Source organism: Haliaeetus albicilla, chromosome 8 (genome assembly GCF_947461875.1).
Source record: "Haliaeetus albicilla chromosome 8, bHalAlb1.1, whole genome shotgun sequence".
In the NCBI taxonomy this organism is placed as follows: domain Eukaryota; kingdom Metazoa; phylum Chordata; class Aves; order Accipitriformes; family Accipitridae; genus Haliaeetus; species Haliaeetus albicilla.
In genome coordinates, this window is record NC_091490.1 from 41,327,207 (window position 1) to 41,354,198 (window position 26,992).

The following is a 26,992-nucleotide window of genomic DNA, read 5'->3' on the forward strand; positions in this document are numbered from 1 at the left end:
ATTCTAGTTTACTGAGCTCAGTTTACAGGTATTTTTGCAAGCATAGGATGTGCTGCCAGTAACGGATGCTGTGACTGAAATCTTTAACTTGCATTTATTATCAAAGTCGTACTGTTTACATCTGTAATGTCAACAAGATGCCACAACTACAAAAAAAGATTGTGCACATTGCAGTTTCAATGCAAAAAACAGTAAAATGGAAATCCATTTGTTAAAAAAGTAATTAAAATTACTCCAGAAAGCAACTGAATTGTTTTAACACCTTTACATCCAGTCAAATTAAAATGGTTAACAAGAAAAAATACAAATTCAAAAAATCTGGTATCAGTGTTAAAAAGGCAACTACTTAAGCATTTCTATCAATTCGCACATCAATCTCCCTCCCACGAAGCTGTATCCCATTCATCATACGGCAGGCTCGCTCAGCTACTTCTGGGGACTCGAATCTAACCACACCACATCCTTTAGATTTCCCATTCTCCATCTTGATATCAGCATACAGCACATGACCTTAAAAAGAAAAGAGAGGGTCTTGTTTAACCCAGCAGGTACCACATAACTCTCTCTCAAATCATAGTTCTCTACCTTAAGCCACAGAAAGTATACCTTTAGAAGCTACCGTTACTTTGAAACTTAAAGCTGCAGCACAACTTTACCAAGTCATTGTTTTAAAGAAGTGTTCTCAGTTTAAGAGATGAATTAATTCAAACTGGTTCTCTCAATTCTCGGTCAAGCAGCAGCACCAGAAGTAGATGAATGGCACAAAGCACAAGCTAACAAGCCTTGTCAACGTGTCAACGCCCACTTCACATCATAACTGATGAGGCTGGGACTTGGTTTTGCCATCAGATGAGCAGCACAAGATATTGGGGAGCAAGGTCTGGGCACAGCAACTACTGCCATGAAAAAACTGCCTGAAGCTGAACAGCACACCTCAACAGTCAGCAGCTGAATTCAGAATTTTTTCAATTAGTTTAAGGACAGTTTTCCCAGACAACTATGCTCATTTAGATGTAAAAGAATCTGTGCAGGTGCTTTTCAGCAGTTCTCAGGACTTCCATATCTCTATTCCTATCTCTTTCTGCAACTACAGAGAGGCTATCCACATGATAAACCCAGCCCCTGAGATGGAGAAGGGAACAAATGCTCAGAAAAAGCACGTGTTAGCTGGGTTATCACCTGGCCAGGCATTTCTTTCTTTTCAACACTGCAGAACTCTTGCTGGTATAGCAGAGATAGTAAACATCCTCACACCACTCGTCAATGTTGAGATCTAGTTTTTCAGTAAGTCTGAGTGAAATTTTAGTTAAGATACTAGTGTCAGGGACATACAGAGCCACGACTTACTGTTTAATTCATACTCAATTCTCAGATTAATTACCAGTGATAAAGTAACTTACCACATTCATTAAATTTATCTTTCAGCATTTTCCATGTAAAATCAAAAGGCAGCTGTGAAGAGAAAAAGAACAGACCATTACTGAGGATCCGTTGAACAACTTGCAAGCCCTGCCAACTCTTCAAAACATGCTTTCCATCCTGGGACAGCCATTGTTCACCATCTTCATTTACAGATGAAGAGAGCTCTTCTCCTGTTAAGGAAATGGCTTCAACTCACAAAAGCCTACCTAACTCCACCTTTGGCAGCATCCAGTATTAGATATTCTGACTGAAGTCAACCGAGCACAGATGAGATCAACATGTCAGTACCAATTAATTTCATGATCTGTGAAGGAGAGGTAGGAAGAAGGCTACTCACATTTCTCACAAATATCTGACAGGCTTTTCTGGCCACCCCAGCTGCAGGTCCTCCAGTTCCTCCAAGGGAGCCTGCAAAATTGCCTGCAAAGTTTCCACGTTCCATGTCCATTGTTCTTTCAAAATTGCTTCCCATTGCAAGTCCCATTCGATCTATGCCTGCTCCCATGCCCTGTCCCATAGCAGGACCCATTCTTTCCATGTTAGTGGCTCCAATGCGCTCCAAGCCCATTCTCTCCATGCTAGCAGCACCCATACGATCTATTCCTATTCTTTCCATAGGAGTGGCACCTATGCGATCCAAACCAGCTGGCATTCTCTCTATCACCTGACCCATTCCAGTTCCCATTCCAGCAGGGACCATACGCTCCATACCTATACCCATTCTATCCATGCCAGAACCCATACGTTCTACGCCTGATCCCATTCTGTCCATAGTGGTGCCAACGCGGTCAATGGCAGCACCCATTCTCTCGATACCAAAGCCTATTCCAGAACCCATTCTTTCTATGCCAGAACCCATTCTCTCAATAGCTGGGCCCATCCTCTCGATGTTAGGAGCGATGTGATCTATGCCCAGAGGGGCCATTCGGTCAATTCCTGAACCCATTCGCTCCACGTTGGAGCTCATGCGATCTAAAACAAGACCCATCCTGTCTATTTCTGACCCTACTCTCTCCATCCCATGCCCCATCCCGGAAGGTATTCTTTCTATTCCCGAGCCCATACGATCAATGCCAGGTGCCATCCTCTCAATCCCAGGAATGCTGGCATTTCCACCACCTGGAACACAACACAGATTATCAGTAGTCATACAGGGACAAACGAACCTAGTGCATCCTTACACTACTGAAATGCTTTAAGCTCTATCATTACTCAGAAAAGCGACTGCAAGCTGTGCGCTCTGTTGCAGCACAGTATGAAGCAAAGTTTTATTTCAGATAGTAAGAAGAGTGCCATTGTTGATTATACAGACAATCACAACTACAACACATGATTTAGCTGGGGCAGTCATCTCATCAGACCACATACTACAGCTGGGATGGAGAAAAGTTTATACATTAGCTAAGGAGCTTAACTTCTGTATGCACAAAGAAAGCCTTCCAAAAAAAAAAAAAACCCAAAGGAGAAAATTTTGAAGGAATATGCAAACCTAGGAGAAGATTAGGTGGCAAAAGTAGTACTTTAAATATAATCTTAGCTGCTAGCTGCCCTGTGCAGTACACTGGGGAGTACACAGCAAGAGTAGTCCTTTAGTAACTGAAATTACAGTTCAAATACAGATTGCTTGGAAGAGAAATGAAATCGTATCATCCTTGCCACACAACTCAAACATTCCTTCTGCCAAGCCAGGGAGAGACTTTTACAAGAAAAGTTTGCCCAAACCTAAAAGCCCTCTCATCACCAGAACTCCAAGAAAAATACAGCAAATTCCACACAAGAACCACAGCAGAATGACCACTATAAAGTCACAAGCATGCTTGGCCTTTTAATGTGGAAATAAATATAAAAAGGTTGCCTATGCCATAAAACACAAGCAAGAATAGGGTTTCTATATCTGGTACATAAAATCTTTTGACTTAGCTGTCCTGGCACTGCTACAATCTTTTGAGTTCCCGCAGCAAAAGGATCACTCCCCTATAGTTTAGGCTATTTTGCTGTTGTACAAAGGATCTTAGCTTATCTATCAAATCAAGTTTTGCACTGCAGTTTGATTCCTATTTGAGGGGAAAAAGTCTTGAAGAAAATGCGTACTTAAATTATCTACATATATTTAATGATGAGAAGCAAGATTACGTAACCTTAAGATGAGCCAAGAAAACCAAAGCAACCACATTTATGAACAGCACTCATCCTGCTTCAGTATTCTGAGCTTCAGTAGTACCTCAAATAACACAGACGGGTTTGGGGTTACGTGACATTTATACTTGTGCAAGCCAGTTGGCGTTTTTGGTTTTTTTTTTTTATTAAATGAAGAAACAACAGTAATGAACATTTAGTATTTCTTCAGCTGAAAGCCAGCAGCTTTGTGCATTTGTTTTTAGCCTCCCAGAAAAGGGCTAAACCTGTGCAGGCAGGCAGAGCCAACTCTTGGTTATTAAATGTTGTGATTCAGTCATCAAGCAAATAAAATTAATTCTGTAAATTGGGAACCAGGGGGGAAGTCTGCCTACTTTGAGATATTTGGGTTCAGCTTTGTTTTAGAAATTCTGCAGTTTTGGACTATTTCAGTAATGAAGTACTCAATATTTCCAGACAGTCATTGGGCAACTTGCTGGGAAGCTAAATGTTATACAGGCAGCAGGAAGGAGCAGGACTTTGTTTTCAGTGAAAACAAAAAATCAGTATCTTACCAGTAGCATTTAAAAAATGGACAGCTGCCAGCAAAGCTGACAGTCTAAAAATATTTTTTTTTCTAGTCTGTCAGTAATCTTTTTTCCAAAGTGTTTTAATGTGTAATATTGCTTATCTATTTAAAGAGTATCTCCCTCAAAACTATTTTTTATTGCCTTATGCAATATATATATATATACAAAAATAAAAGTGAGTTACCATAACTGAATTGCTGCTTTAAAGGCTTTGAGTTTTTTTGAAGGCTGTATTTGCTTTGCAACCTTAATTTTAAGGTAAGGGTATTTTTGTCTTTTTTTTTTAATGACTTATAAAAAAAGATCACCTTTCCTTGAATACAAGATCCAATTTTTATAGAGTCATCTGAATTGTGTCAGCAACAGTGTACTGCATTTCACTTCCTTTAAAAAGGAACTTAGGTTGTATCAAAATTAACAGAGCACAGCAATAACCGAGCAATCTCAGGAACTGGCTGAATCAAGCTGTACACACACAGAACAGATGCTCACAGAAGACATTAAAAATGTTCAAGTTCTGAATCTTTCCACAAAGCATGATTAATACGTTTTGCCATCTCAAAGCTGTTACAGACAGAACAGCAATGCACTATCCTTGCTCAGTTCAAGTAATATTTTACACCAAGTTATTTGCTATATTGATAGTCTTCCTTTTCCCACTGGGGTTCAAAAGGAAAGACCAACAGAACACTAATTTTAGTGTTGCATGAGTTGCACAGTAAGGCGTTCTCTTTGGTCATCTGATGTGTGAGTCTATACCAGATTCCTAAAATGTCTGTGAGGAGAGGAAGGCAATTAAGGTTTCACCATGTTTTTCCTCCCTGCTGTCTAGGCCACAGACTACATTTTAGTGACAGGATTGGGTCATGCATCACTCAGAACCTTCCTCTTTGCCACACACATATACTGAAGTTCAGCATGAAGTTTCAAGACACAAGGCAGTGTATTAAGACTGTCAGACAGTTTCCTGTCACAACTGAAATTACACAGCCCCACAGATCACTACTAGTGTATCCACCTGCCTTCTGTACAGCTCTGAGGAGTTTGATCAAAACCAAACTATTACAGCAAATATATATAAAATGTAGTCTGTTTTGTTATAACAAACCACACAATTTTTATGTACATTTCAGTTACGAAAAGCAGGCAGTAAAAGTACTTAGCTTATTATACTTACCTATTCCTCTCTCCAAGGTCTCTCCAAAACTACGAGACATTCCCATTTCATTTCTTCCAAATTCTCTCTCAAATCCTCCACCCATGGCACGATCCATCTCTGAAAAGATTAAGTTTGATATGTTCTTCAGGGTGTCTAAATGACTCCTGAGAGAATGTTTTAATACAGGCATAATTTTTAAAGATTAACAGCAAGGCAAGTTTTTAATTATGTTCTCCTGATCATTTTATCATGTCTTCTTGAGACCAAGAAAACAACAAAAAGCAGGATTCATCTCAATATGGACAAACACATTTGAGGCAGCCACTTTGCAATGGAGAAGCCTTTCTGGTGAATCGAGATAGAGCACAGTTTATCTCTTTCTAAACCAGTCCTTCAAGACAACCTCAATGCATCACTTGTCTTCTGCAGCTCAGAGGCCACGAGTGACTTGCAGACACCATGTCAGCTGTAAGCTTTAAGTTTTGTCCAATAAAAGCTGAGAAGATGAAAATGACCAGTCTAGAGAGTCTCTCCAGTGTTACACTTTCAGACAACCCAAGTCAGGAGTCGGATATACAAAAAAACCTAATGCCTACCACTCATTCTGCCCATGTTCATTCCAGCTGGGAAGCGACCAATGTTTTCCATGCCACCAAAAGGACCTTCCATTCCTAAAAGAAAATATTTTTCAAGGATTCTTTAGCAATGCATTTCAACTTAACACTACACTTCACCCACATAAGCTGCTTTCACAGAACATTTCCACAGGCACCAAGACAACTCTGTACCACAGATTCACAAAACAAAATTTGGTCAGAATTTTGTCACACCATATCTCCTAAACCAAGGGCAGCTTTTAACAGGTCACATGACAAAAACATTGGTCATGTTTTATCTGAAGTATTAACCCTTCCCCACACACCTACAGCAGTTTTATTAATACTCAAAAAGGAACAAGTTATTACTAAATTGGTGACGATTTCCAAGAACACAAATGCCTGATAGACACATATGGCTAGGTTTACATGACTTTCAGAAAGCCCAAGCTATAGACATGTCAAAAAACACAGCTTACCTCCCATTTTATTCATTCCAAAGCCCATGCCTTCCATTCCCATTCCTCAAAATAAAAGAGAAAGCTTTATATAGCAGATGTAATTCTACAAAAGTTCAGCCATTAGACTGGCTGTAGAAATAGAGACCATACAACATGTCCATTGTTTGGACTGAAGAGCTTACAAGTGACAAAACTCTGAGTAGATTGCAACATTCCTTCTCAGAAAATAAAGCAGCAAAGGGGAAAAACCCATAGGCATTTATAAATTGAAAGCTGAATGTGTGCTACTTTTTAGGTGGCTCTTTAAAACTTGTGCTATTTAAACATATCCTAAACAAAGATTTGCAAGCCCACTAATAAGTGTTAAAAGTGACAGATGGTTTTAAAAGTTTAATGTATATTTGCAGTGTCTGCTGCTCATGCTCAAGAGTCAGAAAATGAGAGCTGTGCCTTGACCACAGTGAAAAAAAATGGAGCAGTTGGTTAAATTCAAGTTTCCATTATCAAGCTCATTATTTAGCTCAACAAAAACTCATTTGGCTTTAACACTCCTAAACACTTCAACTTTTTGTGTAGGCAAAACAAAGCTATCTACCTTCTACATAGCTTAAAGCTCTCATGAAACAAAAGCATAGGAGTAATCTTCTTACCTCCAGGTCCCATGTTGCCCATTCCCATGCCTTTGTTTAAATGATTTGCATCAATAGGTTGACCTCCAGGTCCTAATCCCATGCCAATACCACCAAGACCATCTGAAGAAAATATTCAGATATCAAAAAAGCCTTCTTTCCATAGTTTGACAAAACAGCAAGTTTTATTCTTAAGTAATTGACTTCCATTCTCCAAAAAGCTTGCTGTGTTCCCACTTTGGGGTGTGTACTTAAAGCATGAAAGTGTATAGTAAATCCAGAGTAGATGTGTCTTGAAATATACTAAAAACTATCTCAAATATTTTTTCTCATAATCCATTTTCCATCTTACTACTGAGAAAACTTGCTTGTTTGGTTGGTTTTAAGCTGACTCCTGAAAAATAACTGGCTAGAACACTGCTTATTTTGTGCAACTCCTCAGTCTAAGGAGAATAGAGTGGGCAATTTAGTATAAAGATCTTCTAACCTTTGCACAATATTACCCTTGATTGACAAATGGCTTATTTCCACCTTTGCCAAGGTTCTCCCCTTGTAGGTAAGAATTTAACCACAAAGTTCAACCTATCATTATGATAGCCACCTATAGAATTCAGAGCACACAGCCAGCCTCTTCTCTGAGCAAACAAAGTATATCATTCCCAGGCATAATTTTGAATCTTCCTGTACCCAAATGAATTAAGGATTCCCCAGTCCAAAGAAAGAAGAAAAAGCCCTCATATTTTCCTTATGGTTAATCAGGAAGAAAGAGTTCTCTGCTTGCACTTGCATCAAACAACAGGTTAATGGCATTCTTTGCCTATGAGAAGAGGACTTCCTCATTTACAGCTCAGCATAATAAACACAGGAAGTGTTGAATCTTGTTTTAAAACAACACAAGATACCCCTTCCCCACCCCAATACAGGCCAAGAAACAGGCTTCCATTGGCATTTGTTGAGTTTTATACAAAGATAATTAAACTGGAACCCAGTGACTTTCTCTTGAAAAAGAGGTATACCATTATAGAAAGTCAAGGCAGCAATAACAACCATGAATGATACTGCTGCTAAATAAGGCTTTGACAGATACACAGAAAACTGAACTAATTAAGGGATAAATGGATTGATGATCACTAAAATTGTGCAAGTTAGCAGCACACAACAGGTTTGGTTCCCACGCCCAAGAAAACAGCAACTGGCTGAATTAACAGAATTACGTTAACAGCCACACTTTACATTTGTGCTGTATTTAAATTAAGCCTGTGTTCTCCCACGTCTAGCTCTTCCCTTCCAACCCAGACTCTTCCTGTTCAATACTTTTAGGATCTTATCACAGCATGGTTGAGGTTGGAAGGGACCTTTGGAGGTCATCTGCTCCAACCCCACTGGCTCAAGCAGGGTCACCTAGAGCTGGTTACCCAGGACCAGATCCACACAGCTTTTGAATATTTCCAAGGATGAAGACTCCACAGGCTCTCTGGGCAACCTGTTGTTCCAGTACTCAGTCACCCTCACAGTAATGTCTCCTTATATTCAGATGGAGTCTCCCGTGTTTCAGTTTATGTTTACTGCCTCTTGCCCTGTCACTGGGCACCACTGAAAAGAGCCTGGCTCCCTCTTCTTTATACCCTCCCTTCAGGTATCGATATATATTTATAAGATCCCCTTTAGAAACTTGAAGACCTGGAAGATTCTCAGGTCCTCAATTTAGCCCTTTCAATTGAAGGAAAAACATTACATACCCAGAATACCATCAAGTAAAAGGAGGCACATGTTTCCCTATTGACTGATTAATTATGTTTCCATTAAATCCTACTATTAACAGTAGTTTTACAAGGCATTGGGGTCTTTGAATTGCAACTGAGAGATCTGGAAGCCTTGAGAACGTGAATGGGATACTGTTTTAAGAGAAGCTTCTAGCTATGAGCTGAAAGAAGTATCCAAAAATAAAAAAGACAAGACTGAGCAGCTCTTCTTTACTATTTCCCCCTTTGATATTATTTAGACCATTTGGATCCCAGCTTTCCAAAGTTTGGACCAGAGTCTTACTGGGGCTGGGATTGGACCCCAGTTGCTGAACAGCAAAATAAAAAAATAAAACATGTTCAGTCATGCAGGAGAGACTTACGAGGAAGTTGTTGGGGTCGCTCTGGAGGAAAGAAGTCTCCTTTGGGAAAGGCTCGTTCGTCCTAAACACAATTCAATACATTAAAGTTTGCAAGAAAAGAAATTCTTTCTTGCCCCCTCCCCTTTTTTTTTTTTAAATTAAAACCACACAAACTTAAACCTAATGCAATATTCACTGTACTTATGATTGTCTTTTAGCAAAATAATCAGAATCAGCCTTCCCCAATGGCATGAGTTGGCACCAGGAATTAGGCAACTCACACACACTTCCCCCACCATATTTCAACCCAACCTTGAAACCACACATCATCCAAAATCAGGAGCACAATTACCAGTTCAAAGAGCAGTAAGCATTTGAACGTACTTACCATTTTTACATGCATCGGTCTGTCAAACAGCAGCTGTCCATTAAACATCGCTATTGTTTCATTAAGGATCATTGTTCAAGCACTTAAAGCTTTAAGACTTTGTGTGGTTCAAGTGCTATCTGATGCAGAGTACGAAAACCTAGTCAGAAAAGCACACCTCTCCAGGTCACTTCTTAAACTATCATTCACAGATTATCACAAGTCCCCCTGCCTTCTCTGAAACTAAAAAGCTTTGAAATCCAAATAACTGAATATTCAAAGAATGGCTTTTTTAAATTAAAACACAAGTTAAAAATACTCTTCTGGTTAAGACTAAGTTCATTAAGAGATCACTCAACATGCAACTCCAAACCAGCCTAGCTGTTGAAATGTTTCATCAGTAACTTTAGCCATTTAAAACAGGAGAAAACATGCAAAAGTTCTCAACATTTCCAAATCAACAAATAACCAGATTTTGAAGTATGCCATGCTAATGAATCATGTGAAATTTCTGTAAGTCTTGCTCCCACAAGGCTCAACTTTTTAGGTGCACATGCAGAATGGAATTAACATTCAAACAGAAACTTGGGGGGGGGGGGGGGGGGCAGATATTTTTCTCCTTTCTATACCATAGCCATGAGTAGAGACATCATGCACACAGTAGTATCTGTACTTTGTTGTTGGTTGGTTTGGCTTTTGTCAATTGCTATGTAGCAAACCATCGCTTGCACAGTGTAAGAATACAGGCAACAGAGGAACATGCTAAGTCAAGCCATCTTACATTGCAAACAGACTTGTTGCATTCCTCCCTTACCTTCATCACAGGAATTTAAGACAAAACTTTTCTCAGAAGTTGCACTTTAATACTAGCTACAACCTAAAGACAGAAATTTATTATTTGGGCTAGAAACACATGTGGGAAAGAGAATCCACTTTATTAACGATTCCGAGCAAATAGCAACAATTCTTTCAAGATGGACTTTTTTCTCTTTTTCAGTTTTCCTTACGTTTTCCATCCACTGCAATGGCTTGACTTTCTGTGATATGGCAATAGTCTCACTTGTAATACTACAATTTCTATTTTCATCCTGCTTTGTTTACCAAGTCATTTGCCTACTATTTACCATCATTACTCTTCAAGGATACATATAGCCTGAACAGCCTCTATAGCTTGCTCAAAAGTGACAGTGCCGATCCCACGACTTTTGCCATCTTTATCTTCTAGTATGTCTGCCCGAACCACAACACCGGCCATGCTGAATACTTCTTTCAGTTTCTTCCAACCAACCTTGTAATCCAACTGGAAGACAAGTGATATTGGAAGCATGAGAAAGATTTCCATCAAAAGACAGCTTTAGTGTTCTTATGTTTCCTTTCCCAGTAACAGCAATGTTAAGAAACAAAGAGTCTTCACAGAGATGGATAAAATTTAAATAGCATAAAGAATGCTAGAGCTTAATGCAACATTCTTGGCTTTGTTGGGAAATACAAATTAATAGACACCGTAACAAATTAATAGACATTTAATTTACAACTTCACTAGCACAATCAACAAGACTAGCCACAGAGTAAGTTACTACTCAGTTTTACTGGAATAGAGTTGAAAGTCTAAGGCTTTTCTTCTTATTCATTAGATTTAACTCAGTTAAGACCCAGATATTCTGTTCACAGATTACACAGGACTTACATTTGCAACAAAGACAGTGCTTCCAAGTCTCCCTGCCTGTAAGGCATGAATGATCTCATTGGGTATGTTGGGATTGTTGAGTATACTAGGCGGGATATTGATCATGCCGGGGCCACCCGGGCCTGGACCAATACCCATTCCACCAGCTGCTGCCATGACCTTCTGCATTGCTCTCCTGGCATGCTCACCATCAGGATCCTGCAAAAACAGAAACAACATACTCCATTCCCTCTGGACTCCACTAAACATGTGGGGATTTAGTGGCATGATTAAAACAGTAAAAAGAGGAAGGGGTTTCCCTTTATAGAGGGCTATCTGCTCCCTATAGGTTTCCAGCCAACTATTTCACATACCATTGCCATCTACTAATTTATTTTCTTTTAATCAATATGCCAGCACCCTTCAAGTTAGCAAGGTATTCCTACTCATGCATTTCCCCCAGCTCTGAAAGTGTTTCTCTATTACTCAGTGCCAACAATAAACCTCACAGTTACATCTGTTCCAAAGACTGATAAACCCAAAATGGCATTGGAGAGGTTTTGGAAGACAAAACGCCAACTAACTCTTGGCATCTTCAGAACAATGCAACATTCATTTACCTTGCACTTGGACTTCTTTACAAGACAAGATACAGTGTGTAAAATTTCACGAATGTTGGTTTGGGCAATGCTTCCCCCCCCCCCCCCACTGGCTTTCTAACCCAAAAAAAACTTTTAATGTATCCCCCTATTACTACATAATCTCACGATTTTAAGACATGCCAGAGAACATGAAGCATAGGATGAAGAATTCAAGGAAGGAAATAAGATTAATTATTGTCACTTCACTTTATACTGAAAGTGAACGTAAGCACCTTCACAATACAAGGTGAACTCAGGTTACTTAGGTTGGAAACATCACACTGTATTCAGTGAGCAAAATGCACCAGCACTGCAAGACTGCTGAAGAAAGTGAAATGTCAAATAGAATTAATTAGTCAGAAATACAGATGCTTTAAAAATAAAAGCTATTTGAGTTAATTTGAATCTTGATCTGAATTTTAAGACTAAACAATAGCATGTTTTGAAAACAGGAGAAAGGATAGCTTTCACATTATTATTTCAGCTACAGAAAATCATAGTAGTCTGAGGTGGAGAACACATTAAAGTGAATACAAGTCACTTCTCAATTTAAAATTTCCTATTTCACTGTTAAAATAGGATATTGGTTAAAACCAGATTAGCTCCAACAGAAAGCCAGGAGTGGTTGTCATACAAACTAAAGTCTTCTGATCAGGCAAAGATCTGCCACAGGATTTTTATTATGCCACTTGAAGGCCTCCATGCTCCTCAGCAGTGACACAGCCGACACAGAGAGGTATGTACCAGACTGTTGGCAAAACCTGTGCTAACGGCCATCCACATTAATTCATTCCACACAGTCAGACTGGGGCACTTGGCTGAGGAAAATGTTGCTAAATTCCCTAATACTGGTAAAATGCTTCTTCGCCAATTTCAAGTATCTGAAATTGTCATCTGTCATACAGGCAGAAATATTCAAGTATGACAACAGTTTCATAAAGAGCTGGGCAAATTACAACCAACTCTTCTCAAGGACTAATACCAAAGGGCAACCTGACTTCAGTACCAATGGTGTATCATTAACACGAAAACTGACCCAGATGTAGCCTGTGGCCCACTCTCAACAGCTTTTTCTTCCAAGGGCCTCTCAGAAAAGTCAGTGCCTGATGACTTCCAGGTGCAACTATGTTTTTCTAACCTTCCATTTCACCTCTTCTTTTCTTTAAAGGGTAGCGAGCAGTCAATAGCACCAGAAGATGGCTTACACCCAGAAGCAGGCTGCTGCTCCCAGAATTCATTACTCTATTTACAGAATCTGCCAGATCTGAGAAGTGCTGCCACTTGCTGTCCCCATCCTTCTTCCCAAGTGCTCCTCAGACTACAGCAAGAAGCAGGTTACCTAGGGAAGACCTTCTGCACACATTCACTACCTTATACCTATGCAGACATCTTTCACCCCACACCATTAAGTGGGCAGGGCACAGCAGAATATGAAGCCTGCTTAGCCAAGAACATAGCTCGCATACTTCAGTGTTAGCATTGACTCTTGGCCTTAGGGTAAGTCCCTTTTTGGTTTTGTTCAACTGAACCTTCAGTGCAGCGACAGGTTCCAAACTGCTAGAATAAAATTTTAAACTTGTCAATGGTTAAGAATTAACTCATGGTACAGTTGAGCATGTCATACTGGTTGACAATAGCAAAGCCATTAAAATGGAAATAGATCTTTGAAGTATTTCAGAAAACAGCTTATTCTGTGGAATTGTTTGTAAAATACATTCATTATGATGCAGAATTAAAAGGGAAGGCAGTCAAAAACAAACAACACTTATGCAGGTTTCTTCTTCAAATCACTAAACAAGTATGCCTGCAGTTAAAGCCACACTCTTGCTTCATCCAAGTTCTGCATTGCTACCATCAGCACCTATTCTTTAAATCAAGTTTAGTCTTGATAATCATGTTCAAACTCAAGTTCAGCAGTACAAGCTGATGGTAAAAAAAAAAAAAGGTTGACTGTCTTTTGTTAATCCTATTTGATGAGTTCTAGCTTTTGTCAATTATTCTTAACTGCAAATGAGTCAGACATAAATCTTGACTAAGAACTACCCCTTCACCTTCAAATTCAACATACTGAAAGAACAGATGCACGTCTTACTTCTTTCACTTTCAATGGTCTTCCACCAAGACTATGCTTGTTCAAAACCTCTGCAGCCTTTTTCATGCTTTCTTCCATCTTGAATTCAACAACACTGTGGGGATACAAGACATCTAAGAACATTGCTTATTTTTTAAGAGTTTCCTCATTTCTTGCTATAAATTCATAAGTGAACTTACGCGCATCCCTGATGAGATGATTTCACAGGCGAGTAACAGGGAGGAGAGGAGGGAAGAAAGAAGAAATAAAGTAAGTAAAAGCACAAAATATACACAAAAAATTCTTTTTTTAAAAGTCAAATCACATTAGTTAGCCCTAATAGCAAAAATAAATGTAATCTTACCCAATAAAGCCTTCAATACTTGAATTCCATAAGATATAATTTCTTATGCGTTAACAGGATTAAACTGTAGTTTCTGAAGTTGTAACAAACAGAACTAAGTCCCGATTCTCCAAGAAAAAAAATACCACACGCTTCATGTGACCTGTTCTTCTCTGTCATACAGCAAAACCCTTGCCATATTCTCTCACCCTAAATCCATATCCTTCAGTACAGTTAAGTATGCTCCTATTATTTTTCCCTGTAAGATACTGTCACTGGACTAAAGGACTTAAGTACCTATGAAGGCAATATACATTTACATTTAGGAATTGACTTCTGTTTACTGGCACAGGAAGTGTAGTTTACAAAACCTGCTTTTGCACACTGGCCTTACAAATTCAGCAAACCGCTACAGTGACGTCTTCCAAAACACAAGTATTACATTAATATTCCGTACCACTATACATACTGCTAGGGTCCATGGGTCATTCAAACAGCCAACGCCAACTGAACACAGTGGAAGACCACCCTAACACTGTTTACAAGGCCCCATCCCACCTCCTCCCCACCCCAAAAGAAGCTTTAAGCAATCCTACTTTATAGCCACTAAGCATACACACTCTCTACCTTCCTGACTTCGTTTCGTTCCACGCCACCATACAGTTACATTTGTCATGTAGAAAATCCACAGAAGAAATCTCTCAAACACTTACCCTTGACTTTCCTTCAGCGTCCATTAAGAGCTCCACGTATGTTACCTCACCAACTACAAATCAGATTCCAGACGACACATATACCAAGGGAGAAAAGCCAAGAAAACAATGGGAATTTAGAACAATCAACAACCGTGTATGGAGCCTCTGCCTTATAAGAAAGCCCAGAAACACTCCATGTTCTCTAGACCACAAAACTGGACAATTACAGGTATGCAGTAAAGTCTTAAAACAGTTAAACATGTTCTTGATTTTCCTCCACTTCAAAAGCCAGCTATTTCCACAATATCAATTTCCTTGATCTTTAATACCCACTCATTACTTGAGGCAATCCAAATCCATGGGAAAGTCTGCAAGAACAAGTTTCCTTCACTTTACATAGTATTCAATCTTGTCTCCATAGTCCAGAACTTGAACGGTTATTTGCTCTTCCCTGGATTTAAGGACAAACTTCCAAAAAGGGAGTCAGCCTGGACCAAGAGATCACTGACTGCCTACTATTTGTTTCAGCAGTTTTTTAGCCTTTTGTTAAGCCACAATAAAGTCCTTTTTTTTTAGCTTCAATAAGTAGTATTAAACAGTCTTCCATATTTGCTCTCAAGACAAAACTGTCTACAGCAATAAGGCAAAATGCACTGGAAAACTACATCTGCACCTTTCCTCACAAGATTAGGATTGCCTTTTTATGACCACATAACCATATCGTGTACCTCCAGAATACAACTACCGAAATGGCTGCTGCCTTTGAAGTGACTGGCATACAGAAGAATAATCGAAGAAAACATATTTTTACTTTTTCTTTTGGGTTTTAGAAGTCCTAGTTTTTAAAGTTTAAGACAGGAGGACTCCAAGTTGCATTATCCGACAGGCAGAAAGCAATCTTTGTGGGAAACCACGACCCAGTCTGAATATTGATAGCATACTTTGAGCAAGGAACTGGAGTCTCACATCCAAGAGTCTACCTCTTAGCAAGGGACAGAGAGAGGAAGAGGCATTCAGCCTGACCTCCCACAGGACCGGTCATTTATAGGACACCTAGTGTCATTATGCAATACGAACATCCTGAAAAGTCTCTCTCAAAGCTGGAAGAAAAGGAATGCTTAATGAAATCACTACTTTTTCTTCTAATCTCCATTTCTTATTTAAAAACAAAAAAATTTAGCAATATCAGCATTCCAGCCAAAGAACAGTTAGCTAGACAGAATAAACAAACTGATCCATTCACGTTTTTATGAGGACAGTGTTTGAGATTGGTAGAGGCTAACAAGCAAGTCCCTTTGAAAGGGACAGGGCAGATCAGAGTGTTCGATTACTAGCCATAGCTTCACTATCTAAACAATACTTCTTGAAATAAAGTCTAACAAATTAATTCCATCCTGTAATCTGAACAGTGTGAGATCATGTAGTATACATGGAATTGTTTCCACAGCCTGTGTAGCAAAAGGGACTGCACTGTCAACAGTCCTCCTGGACTAGTCCTTGGTGGTACATGGTGGCCGTGTAGCGTGTCCAAATATTCAGCATTACCAAGACATTCTGAAGCCATCCATCTCAACAGCAGCAGCCAGAGTCCAACCAAACTTTGATCAAGAATGCAAATGTGATTCAACAATTTATGTAGGAAGACAACAAATTCCCAGATTACCTACAATACAAAACCACTCCATTTCACAGAGGCCAGAAGTCACAGGTTAGAAGTCTGTGACTTTGCTCCTAGTAACACTACTGAGCCCTGGATTGAGGACCCTCCTCTCCCAACCAGTAATCAAATTCAGCTACAATTCTTACTTCAGATCCACACAAACACTTCCAAAGAAGTTTGCCAAGCTTGAACATAACATATTAAATATGATTTAACATTTACTCTTTTAACAAATCTCTGACCTCTGAACCACAAGATTTCCAGGAGTCTATCACAGCAGCAATTTTTTGTCACTTAGAAAATCTAGTATGTGCCAATTTTGCTCAATGCTTCACATTCAAGCCTTATAGACACCTATATTAAAAACTAAATATACATCTTGAAGTAGCTGTTTTCCTTCAAAGGACATCTGAACTTCCTGAATAGCCAAATTAAAAAAAAGCAGGGGGAGGGGAACGACACAAATAGTGTAACAGTTCAGTATCCAAGACACCAAGTCCAGAGTACAGAACGACTGCAGTAAAAATGCATTTTTTCACCTGAAAAACATGTAAAACGATTCAACATGACACTTCTTCCAGGAGACTATTGTTTGAGGCTGGAAAAGGAAACTTTTTTTTTTTTTTTAAGAACTTATGCTGGGTCACATTTGACTTTTTTCTAGTTTCCAAGCCACAGTATATCAGAACATCAGGCACTGGGGATAAAGCAGCATTAGCAGACAAGGGTAGCCTACGATAGCACATAGGCAATTAAGCCATGGAAAAGTACCAACAGCAGATATTCCTGTACTAAACCTGCTTCAGAGGGCAAAAGAAATGCACAGTGATGCAGGCAGATTTTCGTTCTGCTAGAGAACAGTTGGCTTATATCAGGAAACATATCCTATATCCACAAGTGAAGAAATTTCACTCAAGCACAAGAGACTGTTACTTAAGGAACTCGAGTTTATTGCCGAACCAGCCTCCAAAGGGAGATAAAACTTGCAGAAAATACTAGCGCTAAGTAAATGCAAGTATAATTAAGGAACATGTACCCCATAGTGTCTTTAAGACTTAACTTAGAGCAGACTGATTTATTATTTAAAACTCACACTTGAGAAAGTTCAGAAACTCAGCGTTTCCTGAGACAAGCAGAAATCATTGTAATAACCAGAAATACAAACCAAAGTAATCTCCAGTAATCACTGCAGTCTTTTTTTTTTCTCCTCAAACTTTATATCCACTTCCCAAAGTTATCTATACAGAAAATTAAGATGTTCAAGCCAGGCTGGTCTGTCAGCATTCAGATACTCTCCAATGACTGTTCAGGAAGCTCAGATAAATACGTCCATATGGTGGCCTGAGGCATGGCTCAGATGGATTCACCTAGCCCTAAAGACATATCTGGGAAGTAACTAAGATAACAAGCTCAGACATAGATGTCAACTTTGAAGATTCTAAAGTTGGGCAATATGATTTTAACAGTTACTGACAAACCAAGAAGCTCTGAAAGGCATGAAAGGTGCAGAGAGGCAAGTCTCAGCAAGAGAAGCAGCACAGAAACTGAAAAAGGGGTAAATGCTTTATATCACAGCTATTTCTTTGGCCTACAGGGTCAAAAGTAAATACATAGAGAAGGAAGACTCTCAAACATTACCAAAACTATACAGATATCCCACCATCTTCTGAAGTAAAGAACTGCAAGCAACGTGACTGATGCAAGAGAACCCTGCCATCAAAAGCCTAATACTTCCAGCGTAAAGCAATTCAGAACTGGTCACAGCTCCTCCTTCATTTACAGTTTAAAGCTGATGACAGGCAACCCCTAAAAAGTTACATGGGGTGCTTGGGCTGGGGAGACAGAAGAGAAACACACTTTATACGTGTACAAAGCTTTAGTTAAAAGGGGAGGAGAAAAACATTCTTCCCAAAGTATAAACAGAGAAGAGTTCACAAGCTATTCTTTCAGAGTAGGGGAAGGGACATCTCACTTTTGCATGAGAGAACCCAGAAAAAAACACGGGTAATTTTGGCTCTGTAGAGCCCAGGCAGGAAAGAGGGAGTGAAAAAGATCATTGCAGCCATTGATGAAGGACAGTGCCTCCTTCAAAAAATGGTTAAGGCCAATGAAAATAGAGCAACTCATTAGCACATCTACTGAAAGTAAGGGAGAACAAGTCAGATGTGGAACAGCATTTCCACGTTGCTTATTCATCCCTTCCTCTTTGCCTACCTAAAACTTCAGTCTACAAGCACAACGTGACAGAATCTCAGGCACTGAAACCCAGGGGACTCTCCAGCAACAGCTGTCTTCAGGTACTGGAGTAACAGCTATTAGTACCAAAGTAACAAAAGTGCTCACCAGTATTAACATCTGGGACCGGTACTAACATCTGAGACTACGTACAACAGCAAGAGGGCAGGAGTTACATCTTTAGCAGGCCACAAAGATTCCAAACATTTCTGGAGATGGAGCAAGAAAGAAGGCAGCACATGAAGTTTAGCAGCTGCTGTTCTTCACAGAAAGTTTAAGCTGGGAAAGCTTCATTTCTTCTTTTCCTCATATCTGTTCACACATCCAGGTTTTGATATGAAGAGGTAAGCATGCCTGCTACAGCTCTGCCTTATGTAAATGTGGGTACAACCATGCTAATACAAACAGTCTCTGGGGTGTCCTGGAATCTTCCAATGTGACATGAACGTGGCCATGACTGCAACTGCTCCTGACTTTGCAAAGAGCAGAACATAATTATTGCCTCATTTTACAGCTAATCTTTCTCCTGGTGTTGTATGCCATCTTGCTACTCTGGTCAGGAAAAAGGTTTAAAATACAAAATTCTGTATTTCCTAAAGGAATCGGTAAATATCTCAAATTCAAACACAAATTCTTTTTTATCATATGGTACCACCTCACTTATGCCAGCTGCCATGAAGCACTACCATTTTTCTCCCTAAAACAGAGCCATTTGTTGGGGGACAGATTAAGACAGTTGTTTAGCATTCAATCATGTTTACATTTAGACTCCACTTACATGCTGAAGAACTGCTGCCTCATTGTTCTCCTGAAGCCATTCACCAATTGCCAGTTATCAATGCTGATTACATCAGTTTAGTAGAACCTTGTGTTTGTCAGCCAATACAAGGGAGTTTCAAACAAGAACATTTTTTAATTTCATTAATAACTATGTCATACTGCATACCTGTAATTGAGTTTCACCAACAAATACACTGAAATGACTGAACCAAGGCATTACTCTTGAGAGATGTCACCTTTAGAAGACTGTACGCATCTGAAAAACCAGGTTGCAGAAATATGAGCAGACCTCAAAGCTCATGTCTCCTAAACCATACTTACTGACGCGAAACAGCCGATTGAGGTGAACTCCTCCTACGTTCAGCAACCTGCTATGCCATTGCTGCTAACAGCTTCAGTCTTCACAACTGCCAAGCGATGGAGCAGTCATGAAACGCCTACCTTTACCCTTTGTGTACAGATCTGTTTCACATGCTCCCAAAACCTTGAACATTTGGCCTGTAATTCTTACACTTACAAACCAAGAATTCTAACGTTTAGATTTTTCCACGTCACATTCCTGGTTCTTGGAACTACTATGCCTTGTATCAAGAAGTACCGATTGAGCAAGTTCAAGCACAGCACAAGAGCACCAATTTGGTAGAAGTCAGTGACTAATTAGAACAAATCGCAACTACACAGCAGATCTAAACTGTTATATTTTAACAAGCAGTCCCAAAAACCAAGAACAATGCTTCTCAATATTTAGCATAACAAGCCCTGCAGACAGAATGGAGAGGTTTCAATGTTCCCCTAGGAGTATCTGCTGGAATGAGCAGCTGAACAGCAAGGCAGGAAACAATCTCACACCGGACTTTTCCATCCACGTGAACTGGAGAGAAACCACAAGACACTTGGAACGGAATTCAACATAGTACTTAAAATTAGACATCTACACATACAGATACTCCTATTAACCAATGTATCTTGTGTAGCAAAGGGAAAGCATAGTTTAAGGCAAGGGACCATTCATAATTAGGGCCTGTTAAAGCAGCCTTTCAGACTGTAATTCTTCATATTACAGAAAACCATTGCTAAATCTCAAGCATCATCGTTTCACAGCCTCTAATTATGGAAGCTTCCCAGGGCTTATAGTCCTGAAGTTCGTTACGCAGACTCAGTTCTATTTTGCCTCCAAAGACAAACATTTTGAAACCCTTTGGAAATTTGTTTTCCCATTCATTAGGCCACACCTTGTGAACACATTAACTATCATTCCTTACCTAGTTCAAACACAAGTGAACACTGATCACGATTTTGAGAGACATTTATGACTGAGGCTATGTATTTTAGAAGTGACCCACAAGAGGAATGGTTGTACTCGTTACTCTTAACTTGTTTTGAGACATTTTAATGATGGAGAAGCCAAGTATTTTCTTGCCACTCCGCTGCATTTCCAAGGTGACTTGAAAACTAGTAAGTTGGGCATCAGCTTAAAGAAATAACACTACATTTAGACTTGTCACTACCTGAGAGTAGTCAGCTCAAGTTCTTCATCTTCTTCAACAGATGAAGATGCTACAGTCAACAAACTAAGGCAGCTCCCATTGACATGGGACAGTTAAATAGAAGTGAGGAAGGGGGAAACACCATGAACATGATTTCCAAAGCCCTAACTGTGTTGCAGCACATGCCAAAGCACAAACCCGATTTTTCTTTTTTGCAGGTCACCCTTAAATACATTTTACTACTATCAAATGGCAGTATGGATCTTTATCTAAGCACAAATCACTACGATGTTTGGGGACACAGCTATATATGCACACACCAGATCAGCAGTAAATAACTACCTTTATTGTCCAAAAGACATTAAAATACTTCAGAAAGTTTTGTTGCATGTCAAGGCTAAAATCTGATAAAAGCCTTGTATTTTTCCCCCCCTAAGAAAAATACTCTTTGAAATCTCCGAGGAAGCACTATTAGCTATATGCCGACATGCCTATAAAGGAACTAGCCATCTGGAAGGCTGCCAGGGAGCAGATGTTGTGCAGCACCCAAAAAGGCTTCAAGAAGACCTTTTACAAAACTCATGTCACTAAGTCCACCCAGAACTTCAACTCTTAAGTTTACAAAGTCAGCCACAAGTAAGATGACAGACATCACTTGGCCACCTGAGTTGTACATTACCTTTCTCTTTGACCAGGTCTTTCAGAGACTGCCACTTCACATCAAATGGAATATTTGTAATAAAAGCTCGGTATCTTTTAGCAGGATTAGCATATGGCTCAAAGCGATTTCCTCCTCTTTTGACACTTTTCTCTTTTCTTTTTTCATTTTGGCTTGGTCGTTCACCTTCACTGCAAGCAAAGAAAGATAATCACACACATTAACTACTCTGGCATTTGATCAGTGTCATACCACCTCTTGGAACATAACTTGTTAAGTTCTTAAAACTAAATCAAAACTTGCAAAGTGTCATCCATTCACATTATTTGTAAAACTGTACACCTTTCAACCAAAGCTGGTACACATGGTACCAGTGCTACACAGTATATTGTAACAAAGATTTCCTAACAGCAGACAACTTGTGTCATGAAGACCCACTATTTTCTCCCACATATATCCAATGTAACCAAAGTTTTTGATTTCATAAGCTAAATCTCTTTAAAGCCGACCAAGCCTCCCTCCATCTCCTCGTGATGCTCCAGACCAGATGTCCACCCTATTTCCTCCTTAGCACACTATACTGCTTAAACACCTTTAAGTCAAAAAATATACTGACCCACCACATTTGTAGTCTTAGCTAGAAGAATTTTAGCAAAATATTCCTGTATCTAACTAAACACTCAGGTCAATGACTCTTGCCTCAAAACACTTTTTTTTTCCTCCTCCAATTAATACAGTCTTCGGACAACACAAATTCAAAGCCTCTGTGCATTCCAACAAACATACTGAATAGTTCTTTTAACTATTTCAGGATATCCGCTCTAACGGGTCAAAAATTTAAAAATTAGAATTTAAGACTATTTCTCAACCAACCTAGATGACCATCAGGTCTTAAGAGGACACAAATGCCACTGAGTAACAGTATTTAAAAAAACAGGAGAGTTAAACACTTCAGCCTCAGCCTAACATGGTTTCCTTTAACTAATCCAATTAATCTCCTTGCTCACTTTGTGCTGGTTGAGAAGATGCAGAAATACATCTTTAGAAATAATTCATGAGAACACATTAGTCAAAAAACCTGGTAAAGTTTCTAAAACTTATCTGTACATACACTGAGCTTTTGCTCAACTTAAGACCTATGTAGCCCTGCGAAGTCCAAGCCATATCAGACATTCTGGCTCTGATGTAAACACACTCCTGCATCAACAGTGCCCATTCCTTTAGAACCATTTCAATCACTGAACAGATACAACAGCCTGCAGGGGGAGGGAAGACACAAGTATGCACACGTCAAGTTTTATATTTGAGTGGGTTTCCCATTTTTGTCACATAGCAGCCCACCCTTTTTCAGCCACAAGGGTACATTACAAGCAAACACACAAAAATATTGTACTTTATGGATACAGCCATAACCACAGACAGAACTTGGCTCTAAGCATGGCCATCATGTATCACTTCAGGTTGAAAGAGGCACAGGTTCTCAATGTAATATGCTGGAAAAGAGGTCTATAAAAAAAGAGTGTTCTTTAGTTATGTACAATATTTATTTCACCAAAAAGTGAAATTTTTAGACCTTCCCTCACTGAACTTTTTTAAAGCTTCTTGAATAATGAAGTAATTAAAAAACCAAAAATAGATTCAAAATAGGACAATCCTTCTAACACCTTACAAAATTTAGTGCTGGTGTTAAAAGCTACACCCAGTTTTTTATGGTTATCCCTCAAACTGGAACTATTTACATTCCTCCTGGGTTGAACTGCTGTATAACATGCTTCGAAGTAATGCAGTATGATGCAGACATTTTTTGCAATCCTGCATTTAAGGCTCCCATGTCAGCTTCAAAACACCTCAAGCTTTGATATACCTGTAAAGAGTTCAGACAAGCCACAGTACCTGCCATTAAAGACAAGCACTAGCCTAGAACATACTCCTTATCACATTCAGCAAAACAAAATCCAGCCAGGTCAAAAGAAACGTCAAGAAAACTACTTCAGCTGCAACTTTTTTTTCTTTTGCAGGATTTCGGACACCACCTCCATGGGTTTGACACACCAAAAGGACAAGAACAGGCAGGCACATGTCCACAGAGATCACTTAAAAGATGTGCTTACCAAGTGTGAAAACAACTGAGCATTTAGGGCTTCTTTTAAGGGAGTTCTACACAGCAGGAAGGAACGAGCCCCACGTCACCTCCGAAACACACCATGCCTGTGAGCATCCCTAAGTTGGAAGGGCAAGTGAGATGAAATTCCCACAGCAGCTTTGCCCATCCCAATACGGAACGACTCTGAGTAACTGTGATCCATTTACATCAAGGCTAACCCAAGATCTACAGAAAATAGTGCATTTAAGTAGTTATTTTCAGAAGATATCTTATCTACTCTTTTTTCCTTGGGTTACAGAACTGAAATGCTTCAAGACTGAAAGAAAAATTCTCCTGTTTGTGATGTGTGTAGAAGGAGGAACTGAAAGGAAAGCTCTTATTTCCTCCAAAGAAAGAGATGATCATGCACATTCCTCTGCAAGATTTCATAAACATGCCACCTAGACCCAACAAGTGTACCAAAAATCACTAAACACAGCAAGAATCAAAATCCAGTAGAAGCAGATCCCCCTTCCCACCTCCCAAGGACACTGAAAATATGTTCACATGGACGCTGGCATTATCAATGTAGACATGTTAGCTTCGCTACACGGAACTTGATATTACAAACAAAATTGCACCTAGATAAAAAGATAAGCTCTCTGGAGAAACTCCAAATATAAAGGGGGCCAGGGGAAAAGAAATCAGAACAAAGCAGACATCTCTACTTATACTTCCAGGAATAAATTGTCTCCTCATATAAGACAAATTACTGATTACATATTAGCTCTGCTACAGTCGCCAAGAGCAAGCTTTGAGATGTAAACAGAATCCAAGACAAGACATGAACATCCTCCAAGTACCAACTACTCAACAGGAGGAGGAGAAAAGATGATGGGAAGATCCTTCCCTAGCTCTGGCGAACATATTACATGTCACTGTATCGTGTGCCATGGTGACACCAGGGTCCCCACCCTCTGGGATCAGGACTACCTCTGCTCCTGAACAGGCATGCCTGTTTCCACCTGGCAGGAAGAAGGCAGAAAGAGTTGTGTATGTCAGTATTTTTTCAGCTGCCATAAGCACAGTTTAACAATTCTGTGTTGGAAAAAAATCAATATAGACATTTTTCCCAAACAGTGACACTTGGAAAGCCGACTGCCTTCTCAGTCATGTGAAACACAATCCACAAACTCAGGCAGCAGAGGCAGGTAAAAGCAGTTTTTCAAACCGAGACACACCGCCATCTCCTCACCATACCCATATTATCACCAATTAACTACAGACCATCAAGCTGGCCTCTGTTATTAAGATCTGTAAGCTCTGGGTTACACTTCAGATATGCAACATGCCCCGGTGTAACAGCCTGCAGCAACCAGCAGCCTGACACACAACTATGGAACACACCTCAGGAACAGCAGATAAATCTGACCTCAAGTCTGAAACATTACTCACAGAACATCAGGTTCAAAATGCTGATTCTTATCTCCACAGCATTTAAGGCCCGGGGCCAAAAATTAACCGAAGAAAATGTGCTCTTTATGCCACAGATTTGGTATTGAAAAAAGCTTTGCTAACTATGAAATTTTCCAAAATGTTAGCATTAACATAGGAAAGGGACAAGCACTTCAGGCTTTTTCTGCTCATCTTCCCCAAGTTTGCAGACCTAGAATTGTAACCCCTGCAGTTGTTTGGGTGGGTTGTTTTTTTTTTTAATTTCTGTAACATTCCATTGACATCAGACACACAACCCTTACTTAGTGCCTGGCGTCACCTTCAAGCTCTCGCAGCGTTTGTCTCTCGTGTTCCTAAGCCACTCCTCAGGCAAATGATCAACCACGAAGCAGAGCACACTTTGCTCCAAATATCGCAGCAGTACGAGAGATGATTGCCCGAGGAGAGCTTAGCTATTACAGAACAAAAAGTAATTAGCTTAGAACATGAAAACCCACCCCACTGGCACACCCTATAGCTCTCGGGGAGGCTTTGAGTTGTCCACTAAGGCCCCGCAGAAACACTTCCTAAGCGGGATAGGCCAAGATCTCCAGCATCTCCCTGGCTGCCGTACAGCGGGCGCCCAGGACGAGGCACCGGCTCCTTCCGCGCTCCGACCTCCAACGACGGGAGCCCCCGGACGCGCCCTCCCGGGGCGGCTCCGCGCCCTCCACTCTCGGCGCCGCAGCGGGTAGGCCCCGCCCGGGTTCCCGGGGCGCGCCTGGAGGCGAGCGGCGACCCTGGCCCCAGTAGCGGCTCCAGGCCCCCCCCCAGTCCCAGCCCTACCGACAGCCCCGCCCCGGCTGCGCGGCAGCCCCGGCCCCGACCCCGACCCCGACCCCGGCCCCGGCCCGGCTGAGGCCAGGCCCGCGGCGCGGAGAGGCCGCATGCGGCGCGACAGGCCCAGGCGGCAGCGCGGCCCCACAACGACCACCCTACCTCTTGGGGGGCGCATCCCCCGCACTGCTTGCCCCGTTAGGTGGTGGCGGTGCCGCCGCCGTCGCCGCAGCCGCAGCCGGTTCCTCCATTTTGCCGCCGGCGCTTTCCGTGGCCGCCGCTACCGCCGCCGTCGCCGCCATTTTCCCAGCCCTGCGCCTTTGTGTGAGGAGAGCCCGCCCCGCGGGCTGCGCGCGAGGCACGCCGGGGCGGCTGGGCGGGCGCCAACGGCGCCGCGCATGCGCACTGCAGCGCTCCCCTTCCCGCCCAGGCTTGGCGGGGGCCGATCCCGGTCTCTGAGGGGGGGGAAATCTGTCGTGTCCCTCTCACGCTTCCCGCCCCGCTGCTCCCTCAGAGCCGGTCAGTCCGGCTCTGTCGGGTTCATGCGCGGCGTGGAGCCCCGGTGGGAGAGGTTTAAAGCGTAGGGCGATGCTTCATGTGCACGCTGCAGCTCCCCACCAGCATGGAAGACCGCCCCCCCCCCCCCCCCCAGCTAACTCGGGGGATCTTGCTGGTACTCATAACGGTTATCAGGCTTACGTAGGGACCTTTGACAGGATTAGAGCTCTTGGATCTTTGACGGGATTACAGCTCTTGGATCGCTTCACACGCACGCTCCTCCGCTCAAGCTGCTGCCCTCACCGATTCCCTGGTTTTTCCCTCACCGAGTTTCAGCGGCCATCTCCAGTTCATGACAAGTGTCGCCTCGCACCGAGATGGCAGGACTGTGCCCGCAGGGCCCCTTTCCTGTCTTCAAAACTCTCAGTCTCCCATTCCATGATCCCAAACTCAACCTCGTA

The 26,992-nt window shown here is 41.0% G+C and overlaps 2 protein-coding genes across 5 annotated transcripts; both read right to left on the reverse strand.

Annotated features, from left to right (window-relative positions):
* Positions 1-75: 75 nt before the first annotated feature.
* Positions 76-14,247, reverse strand: HNRNPM (heterogeneous nuclear ribonucleoprotein M). 4 transcript variants are annotated; one of them, XM_009928280.2, is made up of 13 exons: positions 14,022-14,247; positions 13,843-13,936; positions 11,131-11,328; positions 10,590-10,743; positions 9,465-9,514; positions 9,098-9,158; positions 6,994-7,095; positions 6,362-6,406; positions 5,883-5,957; positions 5,305-5,403; positions 1,760-2,541; positions 1,401-1,452; positions 76-510 (listed from the first exon to the last, which is right to left on the reverse strand). In XM_009928280.2, the coding sequence occupies exons 2-13, from the start codon at positions 13,918-13,920 to the stop codon at positions 347-349; spliced, it is 1,860 nt and encodes a 619-aa protein (XP_009926582.2). In that variant the 5' UTR covers positions 13,921-13,936; positions 14,022-14,247; the 3' UTR covers positions 76-346. The 4 variants fall into 4 exon arrangements, with proteins under 4 accessions (XP_009926582.2, XP_009926549.1, XP_069646332.1 ...); XM_009928247.2 differs by having other exon boundaries at positions 13,819-13,936; XM_069790231.1 differs by lacking the exon at positions 6,994-7,095 and having other exon boundaries at positions 13,819-13,936.
* A 166-nt stretch (positions 14,248-14,413) lies between these two features.
* Positions 14,414-26,380, reverse strand: LOC138686534 (heterogeneous nuclear ribonucleoprotein M-like). The gene is made up of 3 exons (XM_069790233.1): positions 26,196-26,380; positions 21,701-21,870; positions 14,414-14,930 (listed from the first exon to the last, which is right to left on the reverse strand). The coding sequence occupies exons 1-3, from the start codon at positions 26,333-26,335 to the stop codon at positions 14,866-14,868; spliced, it is 375 nt and encodes a 124-aa protein (XP_069646334.1). The 5' UTR covers positions 26,336-26,380; the 3' UTR covers positions 14,414-14,865.
* Positions 26,381-26,992: the final 612 nt, after the last annotated feature.

Coding starts and splice junctions, on each gene's coding strand:
- HNRNPM (XM_009928247.2), bottom strand. CDS start 13,920: ATGGAAGAAAGCATGAAAAAGGCTGCAGAGGTTTTGAACAAGCATAGT. Junction 9,159..9,464: donor GACCGATGCATGTAAAAATG/GTAAGTACGTTC, acceptor AATTGTGTTTAG/GACGAACGAGCCTTTCCCAA. Junction 5,404..5,882: donor GAACATGGGCAGAATGAGTG/GTAGGCATTAGG, acceptor TAATCTTTTCAG/AGATGGATCGTGCCATGGGT.
- LOC138686534 (XM_069790233.1), bottom strand. CDS start 26,335: ATGGCGGCGACGGCGGCGGTAGCGGCGGCCACGGAAAGCGCCGGCGGC. Junction 21,871..26,195: donor GGGGATGCGCCCCCCAAGAG/GTAGGGTGGTCG, acceptor CTTTGCTTGCAG/TGAAGGTGAACGACCAAGCC. Junction 14,931..21,700: donor AGACCTGGTCAAAGAGAAAG/GTAATGTACAAC, acceptor TCTGATTTGTAG/TTGGTGAGGTAACATACGTG.